At 44.8% G+C, this 25,285-nt stretch overlaps 1 protein-coding gene across 1 annotated transcript in view; it reads left to right on the top strand.

The window, feature by feature from the left end:
- FSTL1 (follistatin like 1) overlaps positions 1-25,285 on the top strand; it is a 54,897-nt gene that overhangs the window by 26,817 nt on the left and 2,795 nt on the right. The window contains exons 3-10 of the mRNA XM_043594265.1: positions 8,427-8,531; positions 10,741-10,870; positions 11,715-11,747; positions 13,072-13,202; positions 17,806-17,924; positions 19,281-19,393; positions 19,731-19,841; positions 22,206-22,282. Coding sequence (XP_043450200.1) covers positions 8,427-8,531; positions 10,741-10,870; positions 11,715-11,747; positions 13,072-13,202; positions 17,806-17,924; positions 19,281-19,393; positions 19,731-19,841; positions 22,206-22,282 — 819 coding nt within the window. The remainder of the gene's footprint in view (positions 1-8,426; positions 8,532-10,740; positions 10,871-11,714; positions 11,748-13,071; positions 13,203-17,805; positions 17,925-19,280; positions 19,394-19,730; positions 19,842-22,205; positions 22,283-25,285) is intronic.

The following is a 25,285-nucleotide window of genomic DNA, read 5'->3' as shown; positions in this document are numbered from 1 at the left end:
CACCCACTTCTCCCCATGTACCACTGCTGAACTGGTCTTAAGACCCTCCTGCTCAAAAACCTACAGTTTTCCTATCCAGATCCTACCACTTTTTAGGGCTCACTTGAGTCCCCCTCTCATCCATGAAGCTCCATCTCCTAGATTCAACCTCCTTTACTCAGGGCTGTGCTGATCTGCATTTCTGAGTTTCATCGCCCTGATGAGGTTAGAAACTCCTGTGAAGGTAGAGGCCATGTCCTGTCCTCCTTCAGGATTTATTGCATGGAGCTTGCATCACCCTGGTCACAGGCTGTTATCCTTCTTGTGTTTTCACAGGCATTTATCAAATAGGCTTTCTAATAGATTTTAGTTACTTGCCCTGGCCTTTACTGAAGAAGACTGAAGGACTATCCATACCACCTACATTATCCTTTAAAGTGGTCAAGTCTTGGGGCGCCTGGGTGGCTCAGTTGGTTAAGTGTCCAACTGTGATTTCAGCTCAGGTCATGATCTCACAGTTTGTGAATTGGAGCCCCACATCGGCCCTCTGTGCTGACAGTGCAGAGTCTGCTTCAGATTCTCTGCCCCCCCCCCCCCAGTCTCTGCCCCTCCCCCGTGCATGTGCACACATGCACACGTGCTCTCTCCGTCTCTCTCCCTCTCAAAAATAACATTTAAAAGGGGCGCCTGGGTGGCGCAGTCGGTTGGGCGTCCGACTTCAGCCAGGTCCCGATCTCGCGGTCCGTGAGTTTGAGCCCCGCGTCGGGCTCTGGGCTGATGGCTCGGAGCCTGGAGCCTGTTTCCGATTCTGTGTCTCCCTCTCTCTCTGCCCCTCCCCCGTTCATGCTCTGTCTCTCTCTGTCCCAAAAATAAAATAAAATAAAAAAATAAATAAAAAAAAAATAACATTTAAAAAACTTTTTTTAAATAAATAAATAGGGGAACCTGGGTGGCTCAGTCGGTTAAGCATCCAACTTTGGCTCAAGTTGTGATCTCACCATTCATGGGTTGGAGCCCCATGTTGTGCTCCGTGCTGACAGCTCAGAGCCTGGAGCCTGCTTCGGATTCTGTGTCTACCTCTCTCTCTCTCTGCCCCTCCCCTGCTCATACTTCCATCTCTCAAAAATAAATAAACATTAAACCAAAAAAAAATAAAGTGGACAAATCTTAAAGGCAGATGGTTGGAGGATGGAAAATGAATACCATGATCAAACTTATCAGACTAATTCAGGGCAAAAAGTGGTTTGGCTTGAAAGGTCTCACCAAGGAATTCTAAAGACACTGAAGTGTTCAATTGTAGAACTAGGGGCCTTACAAAAAGACAGGATATCTTGGGAGCTCCCAGGGATCACTCAGAACTGTAGACAGATGCTGGGGAGCCTGGTATACCCTGTCCGTCAGAGTGGAGTCCCTGGGTGTGCCTAAGTTGGAAAGACAGCATGGCGCTCCCCTGGGACACTCCAGCGCATCAGTGTGGCCCATGCTCTGAATGCATGAGACCAGAAGTGCCTTCCTGGGGTGCTGGAGGCAGAGGCTCCTCACTGCCAACGGGGATGAATCCTCAGATCTGGTAGACCCATGTGAGATTTTTCTCAGTCCTGTGTGAACGGGCTTAACATATTTCTAACTCATGTTTATTAAATGCTGCTATTCTTCTACTATGACTAGACAAGGCCATTACAGCAGACTTCACTCACCCTTATGTAGAAACCATCACCTTGTTTGCCATGCTGGGGCTGGGCTGCCTCAAGAAACGTCTATGTATAGGAGTGGGTGGCATTCCAGAGATAGTGAATATGCAGCTGGGAAAGTGACAGGGCTCCCCTAGGAAGATGGCAGTCTAGATCCTTCCCTTTGACAAGGCAAACACGTAGAGAGTGTGACAGCATCTGTAAGATAATAAATACAGTGGTTAAGGTAAACAGCCTTGTCCCATTTGAAATTTGAAAGTAGTAATTTCCAGACACAAAATACATTATCACGTAATGAGAAGAAAATGTCAAGAACATGTTATCCCATAAGCTGTGATAGAAGCTAAACATAGGAATTAATACAAGGGAGAATTAGGTAATTTTTTTTTAATGTTTATTTTTGAGAGACAGAGAGAATGGGGGAGGGGCAGAGAGAGGGGGAGACAGAGGATCTGAAGCAGGCTCTGTGTTGACACCAGTGAGCCCCATGTGGGGCTCAAACTCACCAACTGTGAGACCATGACCTGAGCCGAAATCAGACAACTGACTGAGCCACCCAAGTGCCCCAGAATTAGGTAATTCTTAAATGACAGGTCCATAATAGTTTTTTTTTTTTTTTATCTTAAAGCTAATACTCTTGGGGAGATGCATCCCTTATTTTGATGTCATAAAGACCAGCCACTCCTTCCCCCAGACATCCTGACATCCTGGCCACCGACATTGACACTAACTTGAGCAAATCACCAGTAAAATTTAATGTAAAAAACATTTACTGTGGATTTTCTTAGGCAGGGCACCGTGGTGAGTGTGTCAGAAGCCAAAATGTGCAGACACTTGGAGTTCAATTGAGATAAGTTATACATGTATAAAATATTAAAGAGGGCTCCAGTAGACTAAAAGCCCCAAAGCCTTCTTGTTTATGAAGAACATAATAGGGTTGATGGAGAGTCAGATTTACCGTGAGCTAATCAAGCTTTAGTTTCAGACATTACACACAAGGCCCCTTCCCAAGGCCCTGTGCCCAATTTTACAGTCATAATCGTGTGTTCTTTTTCTCATGGGGGCTGTCTCAAATTGTTTGAGCTTACCAGGCTCCTCAGAACCTGGGATCTGGCCGTGTTGCATTAACCTTGAGGTGAGGGCCTGGTTGTGAGCACAAATACACGAGGCACACCATTCCTGCAGATGCAGAGGCCTCTGCCACGTGCATCAGAACAGCTGCTAGAAATTGCTACTCCTTTCAGCTCTTTCCTTAGAATATGTGGGATGCAGCAACATGTTCCTTTTCAGAGAAAAAGAATTGGAGAGACTTGAACAGGGTCACGTGGTGCTCCAGCTAGATTTCAAGGTCCTGAAGAGGTTTGGCTTTCTCAAGCTCTCCAGCCTGTACTACTGGGTTCCATTCCAGAACACCGGCTAGGAGCAGCCAACGTCCCACCCTGTGCCCCACCCAGGCCTCCTCCTGCTCTCCCCAGTTCTGTGAATTCCTTTGTCCCAAGCTCCATGGTGCTCAGGGGCCCTGGTGTTCCTGTGAAGTTTCCATGACTAATTCTGGCAAAGCAAGGAGAGCCTTTCTCACGTCAACAAAGCCGCTCTGTCACAAAATAGTGGCAAGTGGAGCCAAAATTCCACCTTGGCATAAGTAGGACTGTTTTTTTTTGTTGTTGTTTGTTTTTTTTAAAGAAAGTTGGGAAGGAAGAAAAGGATTGGGGGTACACAGCTGACCCAGTTCACTTTAGTGAAATAATGATATATTAAGCTGACAGTTTTATGGTTTTGCTTACAAGCTTCCTCCCTTGCCAAAGCACAGTGTTCTTCCAGAAAATGATTTTTACTTTAGAAGACTTTTTTTCTTTAAACATTCAAAGTGTAGTTTATGTTCAGCCTTAATGCTAGTCGGCCCGGAGACGCAGGCACACCATCACCTCTACTGGTGGTTTTGCAAATAACTTGCTTTGCTCTTTGTTTGCAAAGGATCTTTTTAAATTGCAAAACTAATTGATTTTTTTAGACCTTGGATCCATGACAATATCTTTTCTAGCTTTGATTTGTAATGAGGCAAAGTGGTTTGTGGAAAGAGGGCTGGAATTAGGGCCTGGACACCTAGGCCAGGACCCAGCTCTGCAACTGAGAGGTCTTGGACCAGTCACATGTAGCCCTGAGCCTCAGTTTCTTCTTCATCGTTGGATGTTAAGTCTGGCAGTGTCTTAAGAGCTAACCCCTGCCTGCCTATCCTAAAGAGTTTTGAGAATCAAAAATGATAGTAAAAATTACAGATGAATCAAACTTGCTGTGCAAGTATCAAGTATCATTATTACCATGCAATGACTGACAGTTGCTCAGGGAGGAAGTTTTTCCTCAGTAAAAGTTAGCAATGTTCCCAGGCCGTCTTTTACCAAGGGGAGTTTGCATTATGAACAAAGCATGACTGGCGACGCATAATGAAAATAGCACAGCAGCAGGTCAGGAAGATGATGCAGAAAGTCAAAGCTAGAAACCCAATGTTTCTCCATTGGAAGCAAGTATACAGTTGACTTTTATCAACATGTCAGTGTTCACACCCTCAGAACATGCCCCCTGACCCCATTCAGTCAATCACGTTTTCATAAGTACACTCAGACTTAGAGATTCATACACTGTGACCTCACACTCCTAGAGCATATCCATATGACAGTGTGGTTGTCTATACATAGATGAAATTCTAATACAGGCTTGGGACCTCATTCTTAAAAGAACTGCATTGTGCTGTGCAGCCTCTACCTATGCTAGCCCTTGTAGCTGTCCCCTCTGCCCATACCTTATTCCCTTGACTGTTCCCTCCCTGCGAGGGAATATCGAGGCTTCTGATTCAGGCTGACCTGTCTTCCAGTCCTGACTCAGTCTCTCCCTCATCATGTGGCCTCTGTATGTCACCGAGCTTTTCTGAATCTGTTAGATAGGAGTAAAACTATGGAAACTTGTACTGATGTTGTGAGGACAGAGATATCTGTGAAGAGCCTCACTCAGTTGTAGGTGCTCTAATTAATATTAGCATTGGACCCTAGGTCCTTGTCACCCCCACTAGTTCACTGTCTTTCACCTGGTGGGTTCCCTTGCCTCCAGCCTCCATCCAGGCTGCCCTGCACTTTAGTTAAAATTTCTGAGTTGGAAGGGACCAGACACAAATTAATATTCCAAAGCACCACCTTCACCATGTCACCTGCTGCCCTGCCTCTTTTCTGCCTTACTCACCACACCCCTGCCCACCAGACAGCCATTGATTGCCCTGTTCCATGAGCGTGTTTACGCCATGTGCATGTTCTTGCAAGATGTTCTCCACTCAGCAGAGGGGTAAGACCATCTACCATGCTCAGGAACATTCTGGGAGCCCCAGGGTTGCTCCTGACCTCCCATTCCCCGAGAAAGGGCTTGGATAAGGGCTTTCAATGCCACACAGAGGCCACCTCTAGGTAGAAAATTTTCATTGTTTTTTTCTGCATTATAGCACACCTGTGAATGGTAAGAACTGGGGAGGATTGGGAGGTTTGGGTAGGACACTCTTTCCCAAGTCGGCAAAAATTTGTTTTTCTGTACCGCTGCCTGTGCCTGTGGGGTGCTTGCCTCACCCCGCTGTCCCACCTCCTGCTCCACATCTCCTGGGCTGGGAGGGTAGAACTGCAGGAGCCAAGGCTGCATCTCTGCATTGCGGCTTTGAGTTCTCCAAGACAAAGAGAGAGATTGCCACCTATTGACAGATGTGCCACCTGCAAAGAGGAATGCTTGTGTGACTGGCGCTGCCCCCTTTCTCTTTGGTCTCAAACGGGAAGGAATCTGGGTTTTTTCCATTCACTCAGTCCTTGTGCTCTCAGTAGTATCGTTTCTGGGTAACAGAGGCTGGGTGGGGACCTGACCACCAAGGTGGTATCAGGCGCTCCATGAGGAAATTGAGAATCAGTGACAACGGCAGCTTTCAGCTGTACAGCAGGCAGTTCATCTCCTTTAATGCTCACACACCCCTCGCAGGGATTAGTGTTCCCATTTCACACATGAGGAAACTGAGGTTTAAAGAAAGTACGTTGCCCACGGCCATGACAAATAAGGAGCAGAGGCGGGATGTGGGAGCTCAAATCCAGCTCTCTAGCTACTCTTAAGCACTTTCTCATATTTGCTAATTATGTAAATCACCTTCCTGTCCTAATCTCTTTAAACCTTTAATTTTCTGGATATGAAAGTAAATCAAATATAAAGGAGCTGCTTTCCCTTTGGTTGGGTAGAATCCTAGCACTATCATTTTCTAGTTATTTAACCTCAAAGGCTTAAGTTCCATCATTGGTAAAATGGGGAGAGTTATGATGTCTAACTTGTGGTATTATCATAGGGCTTACGTAAGATAACATAGAATCAAAATCACTTAGAATGCCAGGTATTTATAAATGGGAACTTAATCACCTGTTGTCTAGATCCAGGTTGGAATACTGGCTCCTCTCATTTTTAGCATTAGGACCTTTGGGCAAGTTACTTGACCTTCCTGATCTTCAGTTTCCTCATCTATAAAATGAGGTTAATAATATACATTTCCTCGCAATGTTGTTCGTACAGTAAGATGAAATCATAAGTGTGAAACATTTTGCAAATTTTAATTGTACTATTCAAATATTAGATTTTACGTTTTAAATAAGAGTGTTTCTTCAAATGATTTTTGAGAACTATTGACTTGGTTTGAATTCAACCTGGAAGTCAAAGCTTTACTCTTTAATACTCACTAAAAACAACAACATAAGATAAAAGGAACTCTCTACATGCCACGGGCTACTGTGCAGGAAGCTCTCTGCTTGCTTTTCAGTTTATGATGCCCTTCCAAATATACTATTTCATCTTCACGAGGCAGGGCTGGTATTTACCCCTATTTTACAGATGAGGAAACTGAGGTTCAAAGAATTAAAGTGGCTATGGACAGACATATAGCTAAGTGGTAAAGGTCTGCTGGTGGAGCTGTATACTGGTGTGTTGTTTGAGTGTAGATGTATGTCTGAGCATGCCTTTTTAGGAATGTATTTGTTGTATCTCTTGGTTCGAGTGTTGTTTCATGAGGGGGAGAGGACAAGGTAGTCTTATCTGAGATTTTGTTACACTGGTCAGCAGCAGCCTTTTCCTCTTCCTTTTTAGAGCTGCTTTCCCTTCCCAGGCACAGTTATGAGCGCCCTGATCAGAGAATATATGCTTGATTTTATCTCCACGCCCAGTTTAGGAAACAACAGCTATCCAGTCACCCCAGCCTTTTGGGGATTACTTCCTCTTTTTTTTTCCCCTGCCTGCCAGCTTTATTGAATTTTCCTTAGCAACACCCCCAAAAAAGAATGGGTTTAGCAACAGCATATGAACCAATGAAATGTGAGCATGGCAAGAGTTTCTCGACCAATAGGATCCCTGCATGACAGGCAAGATGGCTCAGCAGAGAAAATAATACCCTGGAGTTTGCAAAGCAGCCTCCAGGTGGCAGCAGACTAGCTGTATTGGGTGCAGTCCTCAGCTTTCAGCATCTACTTTGTTTTTTGTTTTCTTTGACCTATTCTTAGATATGAAACATTTACGGACTACAAGAATTTTAGTATTACAAGCTTTGTGTGTGTAAGTTCTCTGCATGACATGGTAGACATGGTCTGAGGGGTGGGATCTGAGGTTCCATCTCTGCCTTTACTGACCCCGCCACAGCTCTTGTCATTTTTGTTGGTTTTGTCACAGCTAGTGCTACCCCAGTGGGTGGGAGCCCGGAGGCCTTTCGTGACTGCCTGCTCAGCAGTCAGACAGAGGCTGGAAGAATCACATTCTCCTTTGTTCAACCACCACTGCTGCTGGCCTGTGTGACAAATGAGGTGGGGCTGCCTTTTAGCCACTAATTAACGTGAGGGAAGGAATGTGTCACTGACAGATTAGTGTCTACATACGCTCTCCTTTTCAGTGGCATAGACTGGGACTGTTCCCTGCCTGTAGGTTCTGCTGAGCAGGAATGACTGACCTTAAGTGGTTTGAGGATAATTCTACTGGCTCTCCAATGGTTTGGCCCTCTTGGTCTTGAAGCCAGAGGCAGACGTGGACAGGGTCTGAACAAGACCATACTGAATAATAGCAAAGGCATGTTTCTGATGGTTACTTATCCTTTTGCCTTTTGAAATGATATTACCTTTAATATCACTCACTACTCAGTGAGATTTTGGTCCTTCAGATATCCATATTTCTCTCCATGTTTCTATTTCTCCCTGGCTTACTCTTCTCATTCTTTAGGAATTAGTCAAGGCAGCCTATCTTCAGAAAGTCTCATTTGGGTCTTGCCCTCCTTTCCTTCTCTGGCTGCTGGTGTTCCTGTTGCTGCACTTCTCTGTTCCTTGCTAAATGTCTCTTGATTTGTGAGTTTCCTCAGAGAGTCATGGAGCTTCTTGAGGACAGAGTCTGTGCCTGTGTAGCTATATACTGTAGTGTTGACGTTTAAGGACTGTTCGATGACCATTTTTAAAAGAAAGGAAACACATAAGAAAGAGTCTCTTGCTCTTTAAGAAACAATCTGAGGGACTCAGAGGTAGCTGGGCCTGAGCTGGAGCAGTGCCAGCAAGTCTGGTGCTGGCTGTTGGGGACAGTTTCTAGCAATTTCAGAACTCTTCAGTAACCATGAGCTGCAACTCCAGACCAAGACCTGAGACTGAAAGATAATCGCCACCAGTGGCTTATGCCATGAAGCCCTCATCTCAGTGACCTGGTTTCCATTATGATTTTGTGTTTTAGGAAGAACTCAGAAGCAAATCCAAGATCTGTGCCAATGTGTTTTGTGGAGCTGGCCGGGAATGTGCAGTCACAGAGAAGGGAGAGCCCACCTGCCTCTGCATTGAGGTAAGTTCTGAGGCCAGGAGCCAGAGGGCAATAGCCAAGGCCAATATAGCTACCTTGCTGGAGCTGCTAGTCAGCAGAGCAGTGCCAACCATGTCATCATCTTTATAAAAGCCTACCTTGGGGCGCCTGGGTGGCTCAGTCGGTTGAGCGTCCGACTTCGGCTCAGGTCATGATCTCGCGGTCCGTGGGTTCGAGCCCTGCATCGGGCTCTGGGCTGATGGCTTCCGATTCTGTGTCTCCCTCTCTCTCTGCCCCTCCGCCATTCATGCTCTGTCTCTCTCTGTCTCAAAAATAAATAAAACGTTAAAAAAAAATTTAAAAAAAAAAAGCCTACCTTGTCTATATGAAAGACAAGGGATTTTCATCCCAGACATTAAAAACAATCTGTAAATGCAGGGATATTTTTTCTTTTTTTAAAAAATGTTTAGTTTTATAAGAATTTTAAGTTACAAATTTAACAATTGCTTTATAGATGTCAAATAATACAGGTATTTGTATAAACATAAAATTAATAATCTTCCCCATAACCCTCAAATCCAATTAGTCTGAGATGACCAGTGTTAGTGGTTTGGTATAAGTTTCTCCACTCTTTTTTTCTGTGCTACTATACACATACAGGGTTGGCCCCTTTTTTATACAAAAATGGAGTCATAATAAATATTTTGTAATAAAATCATATTCATGTAATAATTTTCCCATAGATGGACATTTAGGTTGTTTCATGGATCATTTACCACTGCAAAAAATAACATCCTTGTGAAAATATCCTTATGTACTGCTGCCTTTATTTCTAGAAGATTGATTCCCACTAGGGCTTGCCAAGTCAAAGGATATGCAAGTTTTTAGAAAAATACTAGATGAAATGAAGACTTTACAAGGTTGTGGGTTGTTTTTTTTTTTAATGAAGTTTAAAAAGCAGTGTGAGCTTTCGAGAAATACTTCTTTTGTAACCAGGATTCTGACAAGTTCTCCCTCTTCAGCAAACATAAATACCCTGTATATGTGTCCTTCCTTCTCCTTTCTACCATGCCAACACAAGCCTAGGAATATATCTGTCTTTCTGCAAATAAATACACCCGCTTTAGTCCCCAGGTGAAGAATCCTGATTCATTGTCCCGGAAAGGAAGTCTCCCCAGCTCAGACACCTGAAAAACAGATCCATTGGGAACCCTAGGTGGACCTCACTAGAGGAGTGCCTGGCCACTGTGTGGTAACACGAGCCTGTACTTAGAGTTAGGAGACCTAGTATCTAGTCTTGCTTTGACCACATGTATTTCTGTGATTTTGAGCAAATTAGTTGCCACTGGATGCTGTGAAGGCAAGGGACCATGTTTGTCCAGCATGTAGGATACTTAGTAAGAACTCAGTAATAAATACTAGTTAAATGATGTTTGTCTTCTGGGGCTTTGGTATTCTCCTCTAAAGTTGGAGACGGAGGCTACCTTCCAGCTCCAGTGTTCTGTGTTTCTTCTCACTACATCTACTCTTTCTTGCTTTCGTGCCTTTATTAGGGCTGAGCTGAACTGGCTTCCTCCTTCCCCCCTTTCAAAAACCACACAAAAAACTAAAGACACTGAGCTTGCCTGTGACCATGGCCCTTTAAATAGCCAAAGTAAAACTGGGTTGCCAGGTGAACTTTACTCCATTTCCTTGTCCATAATGATTCTCTGTGGTACTTCACAAAGACCCAGGCATCCCCACCCCAGCCTCATAAGAGGCATTGTGAGATCGGGAGAAAAACAAAATGGCTCTGAAATACTATACAAAGCAAGAAAGCAAAGATCTTTCTAGTTAAACCCCAGAAGAACTGAAGAATTCGTGTGTGTGTGTGTGTGTGTGTGTGTGCGCGCGCCTGCTTTTCGATTTGCACATTCCCCACTCTCAGCTCTGGCTCTTTTGTGTCATAGAATGTTGGCATTTTAAGGGATCTTAGAGTGTCCAGAGACATTGAGTGACTTTCTCCAAAGTGACAGAGAATCCAAATTTCTGACTTCCAATAAAATGCCCTCCGTGCTAACTTGATAGGGTCAGGACGGTCTATTTCTTCACTGAATAGAAGAGATGACCCGAAGCCAGGATCAACACGGGGCCATGCAGGGCTACAAAGACCCTAGACCCTAGTAGGGAGGCTCCCCACAGGATGCACGTGTGGATGCATATGTGTGCTGGTGCCCCGACTGCACAGACCTCCTCCTCGGGTCTGTTTCAGCAATGCAAACCTCACAAGAGGCCTGTGTGCGGCAGCAATGGCAAGACCTACCTCAACCACTGTGAGTTACATCGAGACGCCTGCCTCACTGGATCCAAAATCCAGGTTGATTATGATGGACACTGCAAAGGTAAGAAGTGCCTCCCAACTCCAGCCAGAGGAGCCAGAGGACAGAGCAGTGTGGCCTGGTTGCCCAGAGTCCTCTCCACTTGACCACAGCACCCGATGCCACAGAGACCACCCAGCTACTTGAAGAGGCAGCCTCTTGGTGCTCATGAGCCTACTGGGTTTGCACTGGATAGCCCAGGCCTCTGCCCAGGGTTTCCTGTGTCAGCCTCCCAAGGGGGGTTCCAGTACTTTCTGCAGTAGATAGGGGACCATGTCAATAGTCAATAATAATAAGGAAGTGTTTATATGAATTCTATACCTTTTTAAAAAGTAGGTGAATTTCACTTTTTAAATTTGGGCACCTCTCAGCCCTGCTATATATATTTCCTCTATTTTGCACTCAAACCACTGCCATTCAGATAAGATTGGAGGGGGTCTCAACCTCCTTGCTAATTAGATACCAGTTCCTTACCAAACAGCAGCCCTACTCAGCCCCTCTCAGCCTTGAATTGCCCTGGAGAAACAAGCTGTTTCCTATGTGTGGGTCTCCACTCCATTTCCCTCTCTATAATAATTCCATATGAATTCTCAAAGTCCCAGCAACGCAACCCTACCCCGCAAACCTAATAGGAGGAGGTATGAGACTACAGGGCAACTCAGTGGCCTAAAAATGTGAAACAAAGCAGGGAAGAAAAGATCCCCATTCATAGGCCCTGGAAGAAGGAAAGGAGACAGGAACCCAGGACCAAATGATGAAAATGTTGCAAGTGGCCCCTGTAGTGTGGGATGATTTTAAACCTAGCAAAACACAGACATGTTCTTTTGTCTTCATTCTGCATTATGCATTTTCTCCTTTTGTCTTGCAGAGAAGAAATCTGTAAGTCCATCTGCCAGCCCAGGTGAGTGTCTATTTTTCCTACAGTGTGCATTTTAGGGAGGAAATTCTTTTCATGAAGGAATTTTGTGTTTCACATTCCCTACTGAAGCCCATAAGATCTGTGTGTTAGAACTTGTGAGCCAGAACTGGTCATTCCTCAACACAGCTCAGAAAAGCTGCAAAACTGCATTTTTTTTGTGCTTGACATTTGAAGCAGCTGGTTAGGTTGGAATGTTGGCTGTGTTGCCCATTTTTGCTAAGTAGTGATTGCATTAAAAGGACAGGAAAGCCACTGAGTTTTTCTTTCAATGATCTGTAAGACATGCTGATGTCACAGGACTAACAGAATCAGAAGGCACAACTTGTTTGAAAGGGGATCATTGGAAATGCAAGTAGGACTTTTTCTATGATTTTCTATGAATAAAAATTAAAATTTCATTGTTACAGTTATAGAAGATTTAGCATATACTTTTCTTCAGATCTTTGCAATAATCTTGTGAGGTAGACCTTATTGTAATGACCTCATAGGTGAGGAAATTGATGCTCAGAGAGGTTAAGTGAATTTCCTGAATTACACAGCTTAGAAGTGGCAGAGTGGGGAAAATTGCCCAGATTTACATTCCTCTGGCTCAGGGCCCTTTTCACATCCCAACATGTGTTGTCTTCCAGAAATTTCCTTTTGTCAAGGCTTTCCTTTCTCTTTTACCTCATCTACCCAACTCAGTCCCACCTGTTATTGCCATGTGTCTTAGAACAGCTGTCCAGAGCAGGGTTTCAGCATGGCCCTTTCTTGACCTTGTGTTCTGTGGTTTAGAACAAAGGATAATGCAGACAGTGTAAAATTTTAAGTGGGAGAAAGATTTGATAGACCCAGTTGGTAAAAGGAAAAAGCTATAGAGAGAGAATTTAAAATCTTGTGGCATAAAAAATTGTCATATGCTCCTTCATTCACTTATTATTTCAGCTCATCTTTGAGCCAAGAGAGCTATTTATTGATTGATTGATTGATTTTCTCCCCCTCAGCTTCCTTAGTTAATGAAAATGGTCCTTTATTTTTCCGCTCTGCGTTTTTCTCACCTAAGCAACATAGTTTCTCTGTTTCAATATTCTCAATTCTTATAAATTTTTTAGAAACATAAGCTTGAATCCTTGCTTAGATACTTTCTAATTGTGTACCCTGGGCTGACTCCTGTAAAATGTGTGTGATAATCTCGTGTCCCTGGAGTACTGTAAAAATTCAATGAGATGTCACATGCAGAGCCCCAGGCACTGAACCTCCCATGCAGTGGATGCTGGGTGACATTGGGGTCTCACTGCTCAGCTGACCTCACTCCCTTTTCCTGCAGTCGTTTGCTATCAGTCCAACCGGGATGAGCTCCGGCGTCGCATCATCCAGTGGCTGGAAGCAGAGATCATTCCAGATGGCTGGTTCTCTAAAGGCAGCAACTACAGTGAAATCCTAGACAAGTACTTTAAGGTAATCCAGAATTGGGGTCAAAGACTCTTCAGCTCCAGGGGCACCTGGGTGGTTCAGTCGGTTAAGCATCTGACTCTTGATTTCAGCTCAGGTCATGACCTTGTGGTTTTATGAGTTTGAGCCTCATATTGGCTCTGCTCTGACAGAATAGAGCCTGCTTGAGATTCTCCCTCTCTCTCTGCCCCTCCCCTGCTCGCACTCTCTCTGTCTCAAAAATAAATAATAAAATAAAATAAAATAAAATAAAATAAAATAAAATAAAATAAAAAGACTCTTCAGCCCCAAAGAGATACTTCCTCTCCCATCACCAGATCACATCTCCCCATTGTTCCATGAAGCTGTGACAGTTGCTTTCTGGCCTGCTTGATCAGTGGGATTCCAGCAGTAGAGCCCTTGGGATCTAATGTACATGTATGTGGCCAGGTTCTATCCCCCTACCCTGTATGTATCCCCCTACCCTTTACCTTATAGAGCTGGCTGTTGATACAGTATACCTTTTGATCTCACCTATACCTAAGCCACTTCAGCCTCTTTCCCACCTGGTCTGACATTTCTCTAAATCATTAACTTGACTGTCCCTGGCCTGTAGAGTGCTTCATCATCTAGGAAGAGTCAACGGACTGGCATTTCATGGTTCCAGGATTCTTCACTAACCTAGATATTGCTTGTCCCATTATTTAGTTTAAGAGACAGGTTGTTCCAATTGGAGATAGGAGAGATTCTGCTTTGGAAAAGATTGGAAATAGTATTTAGCAATGAGTGGAGCTCCCATGGCATGGATATTTCTCAGAGAGCTTGAGACAGTTGTTGGAAGAATCAGTGAAGGGTGCTCTTCCAGCTGATTGACAAGAACACAGATACACACATACATACATCACACCCAGAGATAAAAATACCACAAGCAGAAGCATGCGCGCGCGTACACACACACACACACACACACACACACACACACACACATCCCACATACAGAGATGCACACCCCAGACAGAGACACAGCTACTCACAGACACACATTCAGATACCCACATTCCCACATAAGCAAAAAGCTCCCTTTACTTACAGACACACATCTCTGGGTGGATGCCCTCAGATGCTCATCTGCAGATGTACATGTTCCCAGGTGCCTCCAGGGCCTGCCATCTCAAGCCCTAACCTGCCTGCATTCAGGAGCAACCCCAGGCACATGAAGGATTTCTTGGCAGCTCTGTGTCAACACCAGCCTAGTCTGTGGATTCCTCTTTCTCACTAACATTAATGGACCCTACAGATAGAAAAATACTGAATGTTTGGTCATTTCAGACTTTGCTTGTGTTCCTGTCTTTAGAGAGCTCTCTCTCCTGTGGCAGAAGGTATGTCTCTCTGGGTTCCAAGTGTTTGAAGAAACAAGCTCCCTTGGCTCTTGTTCATGTGGACAAGAAAGCACAGCCCTTCTCAGTCTATCCTCTATGTCAACCCCCCAACATTACAGGGCCCTTGGGGCAAGGGTGGTTCCTCATCTACACAGAAAAGCATTATAGTACTGAGCCAGGAGAGTCACACAGGAGCAGAAAGAAACTTGAAGAAATTGATTTTTCAGAAGCCGAGTGAGCAGCACCTGCCAGGTCATTGTATACAGTGACTTTGCCATGGCCATTAAGGCCCAGGAGGCCACTGGTTCCAAGGGGCCCCTTGGGACCTTGTAATCATTCTTAGTGGCCTCTTGGTGGCACCCTGCCTCAGGCATCAGTGACACCTGCTATTAGTTTGATTCTCAAGTGCTTGGGCCCCACACCCCCCTTGACACCTGTCCACCTGTCCTGGCAGTAACTTCTCTAACAGGCCCCTATGTGAGACCCCTTGAGAAAGTGGCTTTCCTCTAGGGCATTCTCACTCCCGACCAATAAAGCTTCATCATGACTGACACAACGCTCGCTTCTCCCAGACACTCTGGGAGTGTCTTCTAAGAAAACAGGGATTTTACTATCTATTTTTTGATGATTATCGGAGTCCTGTGTGGTGCAGTCTTCAAAGAGAGACTCCTTCCCTCTAGGCAAACAGCTGTCTCTTGGTGAGAGATCTGATATCTCACAGAAACTGTTTCTGAACCAGTGAACTGCCCTCTAACCCAGCTGGCATTCCTTACGTCAAAATTAGTTGAAAAGAAAATCTAATCAGAATTTGGATAAGATGAAAACCAGACTCTCACTTCACCTAGTAATTCATTAATGATTTCTTAAGTGAAAGTGTAGCAGAATGAAGAGGGCAGGCAGGTGGAGAGAGCCTTTCATGGCCATGTCATACACACGCCCCCTCTCGGTGGTGGACTCCTGGTGGCCAGAGTCAGAATGGGAGCCAGACTTCTTATCTCCTTGACTCTGGTATCATGTTCCCCATGTCACCACAGATGCTGTGTGTGAGTGAGTGTCTGGCCTAGCTCATCCTCTGAACAGTCTCCAAACTTGCAGTAAGCCCCAAGCATGGGTTTCGTATCACACATCTTCCCGCCTTTCTACAACCCTACAGTTACATAGAAGAAAAGGGTGCTACATCACATACAGAGCTGGGAATTGCAGGCATACAGAGGTACTATGCCTTTTGTAAGTGGTTAGCTGAATAGAGGCTGAGTGAATTAGGTTGGTTCATGATCCAAGATCAAAACCCCCTAAGTATGCCCCCCCCCCCCCAGGCAGTCCAGGCTGTTTCTGGGGTGGGTACCAGACCTCTTTTCCTATGGATTCCACATACAGCGCTGGCCTGGGGAGGCCTGGCTGGGCCCTTGTGAGATGAGCGTGCACACAGGCTGGCCCTCCCCTCGGCTTCAGGCCTGGATCGTGGCCTGAGTGAACTGTGTGCACTCAGCACTGCCTTTTGGGAGCTGGCTGGGCTGTAGCCACCAGGTTCCTGGTGCCCCCAGGCACTGCCTGGCACTGGGTCTGCAGCCATGGCTGCATGGCTCCTCTTCAGACTCTCACTCTCAACAAGCTGTGATGGTGTTGGGGTGTGTGAGGGCTGCTCCTGTCTGTCCAGCACTTGCAACGTTTGTATTCAAGAAAGTCCTGTACTGCTAAGAATGACTCCTGCCCAAGCTTATTTCATTTCTCTCCATTAATTAATCAAGACTTCACAAGGTGAAGGGCAGTTTCCTCAGGGGGAACATCTGAGACCTGTTCCTAGAAAATTTGTCAAGAATGATAAAAAGGTACTAAGCAAGGGCTGACATAGTTGTTTTGTACATGCCTGTCATTATGTATATCATGGAAAGATTTACAACCTTATAGCAGAGTACATGTGACACATGACAGGCATGGAAGGAGAGTCCCTTCTACCGGGAAGCCTGGACAGACTTTTCTTCAGAATCCCTTATATCATCTGGTGAGCCACCTTCAACGTAACATGGGAATGCTGATAATTTCCCAGGGCAGCAGTCTGAGGCAGCCTATGGGAAGAATTTTTTCTAAAAACATTTTTCCTCCATTGGAACTATCTAGGAGGGCAGCAACATCCAACTTAGAATTTGATGGAAACTTGAAATCGACACCCTCTTCCAGCAGCTAGGGCCTGGGCATTTTGAATGGTCCCAAATGGCTATGGTCTAGGTTTAGCACCTTGCCAAGAGGGGATAATGCCTGAGCTCACTATACCCTCACCTTGTGCTCGTGGGATGTCAGGTAGGTCATAAGGACAGCCTGTGCTCGATAAGCCGAGGACCCCTACACATGTCTGCGGTGGGGCCCAGAGCAGAGGGGTGGAGGGCTTTGTACCACCTCTGCCTGCAGGTTATCAATTTGGGGCCTTTGCTTGCGACTTCTCACTGCTGTGCTTGGTTAGGGGCACCAGTGTGAATGTGAAGCATGACAGCAAGCCAGGGAAATAAGCAGCAAGAAGTGGTCATGTGACTCCCAGAGTGAGCTCTGAGGGTTGCCTGCATTGTTGTTCCCAAGTAGCTTGTTAGAAATATATACCCAGGGGCACCTGGGTGGCTCAGTCAGTTAAGCATCCAATTCTTGATTTCGTCTCAGGTCATGATCTCATGGTTCATGAGATCAAGCCCCAAGTTGGGCTCTGTGTTGACAGCATAGAGCTTGCTTGGGATTCTCTCCCTGCCTCTCTGCCCTTTCCCTGCTCATGTGTGCATGTGCTCACACTCTCTCCCTGTCTCTCAAAATAAATAAGCTTAAAAAAAAGAAAAAAGAAATAGACATCCTCGGCTCTGCCACAGAATCTGATTCATAATGTTCATCAAGGTTTGAGAACAGGGTATGGTGGCTGGCTTGAACCCAGATGTTAAAGAGGAGAATGTCTGCGGGACGGTGTCAGGGATGAGGCTGCAGGGGGTTCTCCAGCACCCCAGGTGCGTGGGTAACACAGGTCTGTGTTCCCACTGCCCTTCTGAGCAGGGTGTGGGTTTGAAAGGCCCCCAGTGGCCTCTGCCCACACACTTTCAGTCTCTCATCTTGGGGTGCTGGTACCTTCTCTGGGGGCCCCAAGTCTTCAGGCCTTTGTTGCAGTAGGTGTGAGGCCAAGGCAGGGTTGGAATGGGTCAAGAGCCAAAGATGGGTCAAGCTGAGAGGGAGACAGATCTACAAAATGTTCCTGAAAGTGCTCTTTATCCCCTTTCCAGAACGTTGATAATGGTGACTCTCGCTTGGACTCCAGTGAGTTACTGAAATTTGTGGAGCAGAATGAAACTGCCATCAACATCACTACCTATGCCGACCAGGAGAACAACAAGCTGCTTAGGTGAGTGCAGTTGAGGGGTCAGGGAGGGGCCCATGAGGGGAAGGCTGGATAGGATAGGGGATTTGAACCCCTTCCTACCTGCAGAGGGGCCACCAGTGCCAGTGAGAAGTAAAAAGCAAAACAGGAATTCTGTCCTGTTCTATTTTGTGAACATTATGAACTAATATATTGAGCACCACTGGTATCTGATCAAATAGTTGTTGTTTTGCCAGAACTTACAAGGAATAGAAGAATGTAATTTCAAAGTAAATTATCAAGGTCACATCAGAGCAAATGTGTTTCTGAGTGTCATGATAATGTTTTAATGGTTGATTTTTGGAAGGAATTATATCACCGTATTATTCAACTATAAGTCTAAAATAGCTTTAGTTCTGACTTTTAAGATAATTGGTGCTATTTCATATAGAGAACCCTAACTGTCACAAATGTAAGCATGTCCCTGTCCTTTTCTGATATTATTCCAGAGCAAATATTAATAAAAATTAACCCCTAAGAAACTTCTGCTGTGGCTCCAGTACATCAGCAAGAATTAAAAATAGGAATAGCACCTCTTTTGTTCAGAAGAAATATAAAGCATGAAGCCCAGATTCTAGAATGATTCTCCCTTAGTAATATGCCATGGCCTTAGAATATAGTATCTGAAAATCCTTCATATTTTGATAACTTGAAATTAGATAATATTTTATTTTAAAGATCAATGTTTGATCTTCATAACATTCCAGTTAAGGAGGGCTCCCTGTCCTCATTTTACAGATGAGAAAACAGGCTCAGAAAAGTTGAAGAACTAGCTCAAGGCCATTTGGGTAATAAGTGATTGAACCAAGGCTCACATCCAAGCCAAGGGGAGAGTGAGGGAACTAGGATTCCATAAAACTTTTCTAAACATTTCTCTTTCTAGATAGTGATAGTGATAATGCCTGCTTGAACTCCATAGTCTTTCAGATCCCATATCCCATTCCTATCATCTATTTGTCTCCCTTCTGTTTTGATTTTCCTAGTCTGGTTGACTTGACCAGTACCATGGGGAAAGGGAATTGCTCACAGAAGGTGCACAGGTAGTGAAAACATATGCCAATCAAAGTGAACACAACCATTCAGGAAACTTTAGTCTTCTTGGAAGAACATTTGAACAATGTAAATGATCTGACATCAAGTATAACCAAGTAAAGTCTGGATGCTCACAGGAGTCAGGTTGGATGATAGTTGTGGGAAGGCGTGTAGAAAGTTCCTCAGTTAGCAGTTGTCTCCTTGGCCTCCTCTGGAGGCCCCACATGTATGTGATCCCAATGCTTAGGTCCTTTCTGCGGGAGTGAAATCAGGGTCTTACTGACATGTTTCTCCTGTGTTTTGTTTCAGAGGACTCTGTGTTGATGCTCTCATTGAACTGTCTGACGAAAATGCTGACTGGAAACTCAGCTTCCAAGAGTTCCTCAAGTGCCTCAACCCGACCTTCAATCCTCCAGAGAGGAGTATGCTTAACCTAAGAAATATGTGGAGTTGAAGGGAATGAGGGCATTTGGCAGGGGACGGGGGGAGGGGCAAGATGGAATTGATGGAACTTTCCAGAGCTTGCTAAGAAAATTCCCTTTCACAATTCCAGACTGGGCCCCGGCCCATCAACTCTGTGCTGAGGTTAGGATCCAACAATCTTTGGATCAGTGGCATCATTTACTCAGATATGGTGCCTCTGAAGGTTAAGCAGAAGCAGGTCTTGTCTGGGAAAAGGGTAAGGTGCACAGACGATGGCCAAGATGTCCTGTTCCACTCTCACCCTAAACTATTGCCCCTTATTTCTGGTCCCAACAGAGTGTGCCCTGGAGGATGAGACATATGCAGATGGAGCAGAGACCGAGGTGGACTGTAACCGTTGTGTCTGTGCCTGTGGAAACTGGGTCTGCACAGCCATGACCTGTGATGGTGAGCTGTGCCCCAGGCAGAAAGAAGGGACGGCAGGGAGAGGGCTTCCTTTGTGAACTCACCATGAGAGAAGTCAGGGTGGGGATGATGTAGAAGAGGGTAGTGGCCAGGAGCAAGGAAACTGGGGAGCAAGTGACAGACTCCAACCTGTAACGTTGGAGCACCCAGTGGGCAGCACTGGGCAAAGCACTTAGGCCAGACGCATTACGTTTCCAAATCACTCCAGAGGCTTGGCATAAGAGAGGTTTAAGATGCAGGGCAAGATCAAATGTTGATGTGAGATTGGAATCATCATAATAATAATGAAAGCAAATACTTAGTGAGAACTATGTGCCAGGCACTCCACTAAGCACTCTACATATTAACCCACTTGATCCTTATGACAGCTTGGGAAATCTTATATGTAAAAGACTTAGGTGGTTTGAAAACAAAATGACTCCTGCTTGCCACCTATATCCAGCAGAGAAAGGAAAAATGTTCATAGACCCTCTTTGAATTAACAGAATTGGATAACGCCTAAAAAAAGAAAGTTGAGACATGGTTAGGGTGGATTAGAGAGATAGAGGTGTCAGAGAGTTTGGGGGACCAGTGCAGAAACCAAATGGCCCCTAGTCTGGGGGCCATCTGAGCCAAAGATCAAAAGAAACTCTTGAATCAAAGCCAGGTTATAGGGAAAAAACAGGCATAATTCGGAGTAGAGGAAAGACAGAAAAGGGTGAGATCAGGTCTAGAATAGAGAGTTACATTGGGTTTGAGAAGAAAAGTCAGTAGGAACCAAGCCCCAATCTGGAACCACCAGATGGGATGAACTTAAAATTATACCTTAAAGAAACTGAGACAAGAAAGAACGGGATGGTCTTAGGATCATGTTCAGGAAGGTCAGGTAAGATGGAAACTGGGAGACAGACATCAAGGACCCAGAAGATGTTTTTCTAGATAAGAAGCTTACAAATGGAACGCAATTGTACCAGGGGATCCCTAGTCTTTTACTGCCCAGGACCAAGTCTCTTCTCAAAGTGGGAAGGCAGGAAGCCAACACAATTCCAGAGACAATTGAAGAGTAGGAAGAGGCTGTTTAGAGACAGAAATCCTAGAAATTTCTGGAAGTCAAAACTAAGGGTATCCAGACCAAGCACACAGCAGCTACTGAAGCCAAGAGAGAACATTTCAAAATACTACTCCAGCCTGCCTCCATCAGGAAGCATCTTACATTCATCTTCCCCAAACCCCCTGCAGTAGCTCCCCACATCTAACTGCTCCTGGCCTGGCTTTGTAAAGGTAGCCATCCATTTCTAAGACAGGCAATTGTTAAACATCTGCCTTATGGAATAAGCCTGATCACCTGGATAATAAGCCCCATCAGATGCATCAGACAAAACCCAAATGATCACCTCCATGGGACAATGCCCACTTCCACAGCCACACTGGACAGCTCGTCCTCCCTCTCTGGATGGCCAGGTTTAGAGCCCTGTGGGTATAAAGAGCACCACAGATGGTGGTGCCCCAAGGTGAGCATGTCTTGGTATGTGGGCCACGGAGCTGAGAGGACGTTGTAGAGGCAGCACTCCAGAGTCAGTACCTGAACGTTAGTCTGGTCTTAGATCAGAAATCTCAATGGGGCAAAGAAAAAGTGACATCAAGATATAAAGCCAGGTAGAGCCACAGCTGAGGGAAACTGCTGTGATTAATGCCAAACTCAAGAAGGCATGGCGGAGCAGTGTTTCCTGACGGCAAACACTATACTTGGTAAATGTACAGAGTCTATCCCAAACCTATTGAATCAAACCCACAAAAGAGCAGCTTGGGAACCTCCACTTTTAAGATATATTCTATGGTTTTTTTTTTTAATCACCACATAAGTTTGGGAAACACTGCTAGATACAGTGGCTATCAACCCTGCCTGCACATTGCAATCACCTAGAAACTTTACAAAATCCTGGTGCCCAACAATAATTAAATAAGAGTCTAAAAGTGGAATTTAAACACGTGTATTTTGAAAAGTTCTCCATGTGAATGGTTGAGAATCCCTAGCCCAGAGGAACGTCCTGAGTCAAGACCCAGATATTCCCCATAGATTTTATGGCAGGGCCAGTGCCTGGCATGGATATACGTGCTGGAGCAGTCGGAGACACTAGGAACAGAGGCTGGGGTGGGGGGGTGGAAGAGATTGCTTGGTTCACAGTGTTACTTTGGAGGTGTCAGTTGAACTGGGATACTTCATATTCAGAGATATGCAGGCAGTTCGCCTCTCCTTCCATAGATTAAATGGGAGATGAAATTGAGAGCCTAAAAGGTAGATATTGGTAGGATCCCTAACTAGCTTCTATCAGTGAGCACTGCCCTGAGCTTTGGTTCTTCTTCCAGGAAAGAATCAGAAGGGGGCCCAGGCCCAGACAGAGGAGGAGATGACCAGATATGTCCAGGAGCTCCAGAAGCACCAGGTGAGTTGCAGACTCCATGCTGGCTCAGGTATTGCTGCTGCCACTAAGCCCTTCTGCCATTCAGATATCGCCTAATGCTCCAGATGTCCAAGGAGCCACTCTGTTCCATACAGTAGGTCCTGAATGATAAACCTATGCTATCAAACCATGATACAGACAGTTCCCTAGTGGAGTCCTGTGTGGTCCAGCAGGTCCCAACAGATGTAGGTTACAACTTGGTAAATTGCTTTAGAAGCAAGAATTAGCCAGGTGGTGATTTGCAAATATGTTGGAAGTGGTTTGCAAATGAGCATGGTCTATGGAAGTGTCACTGCTTCCTGTCACGACCAGTGCCCGGACCTGAAGACTGTGAGCTCCTTGAGGGCAACAAGCAGGAAATAAGTGAATGTGGACCACAATAAAAGATATTTCAGTTAAATGCCAAGCTGGTTAGAAAACAGCCTGGGATTTTCAAACCCGAGAGAACTTAGAGTTTCCTGGAGACTTGAGAAGATAATAAATAAGAATTCTGTTCAGGTTCTGTGTCATCAAATTGAAGATCTTCTTGGGGAAAAGGGTCTTGGCAGAATAGCGATTCACTGACATAGATGGTAAAGGCCTGGAGAGAAAACATGGATGTGCTCGATTCTTGGGCCTGTCTTGCCCCTGATTTACCATGTAGTTAACAAAGGACATTGTGCCTCAGATCACCTGTCTGTACACTGGGTCTGTTATACAAGCCTTCTCTCTGACTTAAGTTTTGAGAGAATCTAACAGTCACAAGAGCTGCTAAACTATTGAGATGAAATATTTGATTTCAAAATAATTATTAATATTAATAATGCTCAAAAATAAAATTGCTCATATTTATTGATGGTTTTTATATGCATTTTGTCATTATTGTCACTCATAATATAGAAACCTCATGTCAGTTTTGTTTTGTTTTTTAATTTATTTATTTTGAGAGAGAGACAGAGAGCGTGAGTAGAGGAGGGGCAGAGACACAGAATCCAGAGCAGGCTCCAGGCTCTGAGCTGTCAGCACAGAGCCCAATGTGGGGCTCGAACCCACAAGCCATGAGATCATGACCTGAGTCGAAGTCGGATGCTTAACTGACTAAGCCACCCACGCACCCCCCTCATGTCAGTTTTTTAAGCAGAAGCCTTTTGTTTTTCCATACTTCATCAGTCTTGAGTCTCCAGATGAGTGCAACCACATAAAAGAAGAAAAAAAAAACTTAATAGGAATTCCTTTCCTCTGGGGTGGGGAAATGATCAGAGTAGACAGTGAGGAGTGCATTATAATAGCTAACATTTTTACATGTCTGTTTTATGTGAGTTCCCTTAGAAAGAAGACGCTAAGTCAAGGACTTGAGTACAAATAGTTTATTTGGGAAGCAATCCTAGGAGACACTAGACAGGGAGCTGGGAAGCCAGCCCAGGAAGGGAAGGAAGCAATAAAGAGCGTCTACCAAGGCATGTTACCACTGTGGGCGTGTGGAGCTTAGTCCTATTGTGGATCTCTGGGAACAGAGTTCCCATTCCTGAGGGGGAAGGGAGAAGGCACGTTCCTACACAAACTCTCATCAGCCATTGGCAAGGGCTGCCACCAGCGACATGAATTCCCTGGCATTTCTGGCCTGCCAACATGTGTGGGCAGAGCAGGCTCCAGCAGCCAGAGAAAGCCTCAGGCAGAGAGGTGCAGGTGCTGGCAGTAAGAAGCCGTACCCATGTACTGAACTGCTAAAGGCAAGGGGCTATGGATGGAGAACCAACCGTGTCTGCTAGATGCCAGGCACTGTTGTTTTTTATTTCCTAATTAGTTTTTTTATTGAGATCTAATTTATATACCATAAAATTCACCCTTTTAAATATACAATCCAGTGGTTTTTATATATTCACAAGATCATCAACCATCACTACTACCTAATTCCAGAACATTTTCATTATCCCACAAAGACACCCTAGGCCCATTAGAAGTCATTCCCCATTCTGTCTTCTCCCAGCCCCTGGCGGCCACTCATCTACTTTCTAACTCTATTTCGATTTGCCTATTCTGGACATACACAAATGGAATCATACAGTATTTGGCATTTTCTGTTTGACTTCTTTGATCTAGCATTATGTTTTCAAGGTGTATCCTTGTTATAGCATAGGTTGGCACTTCATTCCTTTTTATGGCTACATAACATTCCATTGTATGGATATACCACATTTTGTGTATCCAGTCGTCAGCTGATATTTAGGTTGTTTCCCCTGTTTTGCTATGATGAATGATGCTGCTAGGAACATTCTTGTTCCAGTTTTTGTGTGGACTTATGTTTTCAGGTCTCTTGGGTATATACCTAAGAGTGCACTTGCTGGGTCCTATGGTAACTCAGTGATTAATCTTTTGAGGGCTGCCAGACTGTTTTGCAAAGTGGCTGTACCATTTCACATCCTTGCCAGCAGTGTTGCTCTTTTTTCACAAACTCACCACATTTGTCATTGTCCATTATGTTTTATTTTAGCCATTGTACTGGGTGTGAAGTGGCATCTCATTGTAGTTTTGACTTGTATTTCCCTAATGACTAATGACATTGAACATTTTCTCATGTGCCTACTGGCCGTAAGTAAGAAAGGCTTCTTTGGAGAAATGTGACACTGTTGTAAGAGGTGGCACTTTATTACCCTCATTTTGTAGTTGAGGATATTGAGGCACAGAAGTTTTTATAACATGGCCAAAGTCCCCCAGAAAATAGCATGTCCGCGATTCAAGTTCAGACAGTCTGCCTCCAGAACCTTTGTTCTTAACACCTCTCTGGACTGGGATCCAGAATATCTTGTAGCACTTGCATCTAGTATCCTTTTCTTCATTTCTAAAATGAGGATAATCATGTTTGACCTGTTGTGTCACAGGCGTTCAAGTGGGGCCAGCTACTAATTCAGTGACAGCCCCTATGTGACCATGTCAAAAATAAGACCTGATCTTTGCCCTCAGGTTCTTCTCATCCACGGAGGAGACAGACAAGTAAACAGAATGAAA

The sequence above is a fragment of the Prionailurus bengalensis genome, chromosome C2 (genome assembly GCF_016509475.1).
Source record: "Prionailurus bengalensis isolate Pbe53 chromosome C2, Fcat_Pben_1.1_paternal_pri, whole genome shotgun sequence".
NCBI lineage: Eukaryota > Metazoa > Chordata > Mammalia > Carnivora > Felidae > Prionailurus > Prionailurus bengalensis.
The sequence above is the reverse complement of the archived record's forward strand: the minus strand, read 5'-3'. Positions and strand labels throughout refer to the sequence as shown.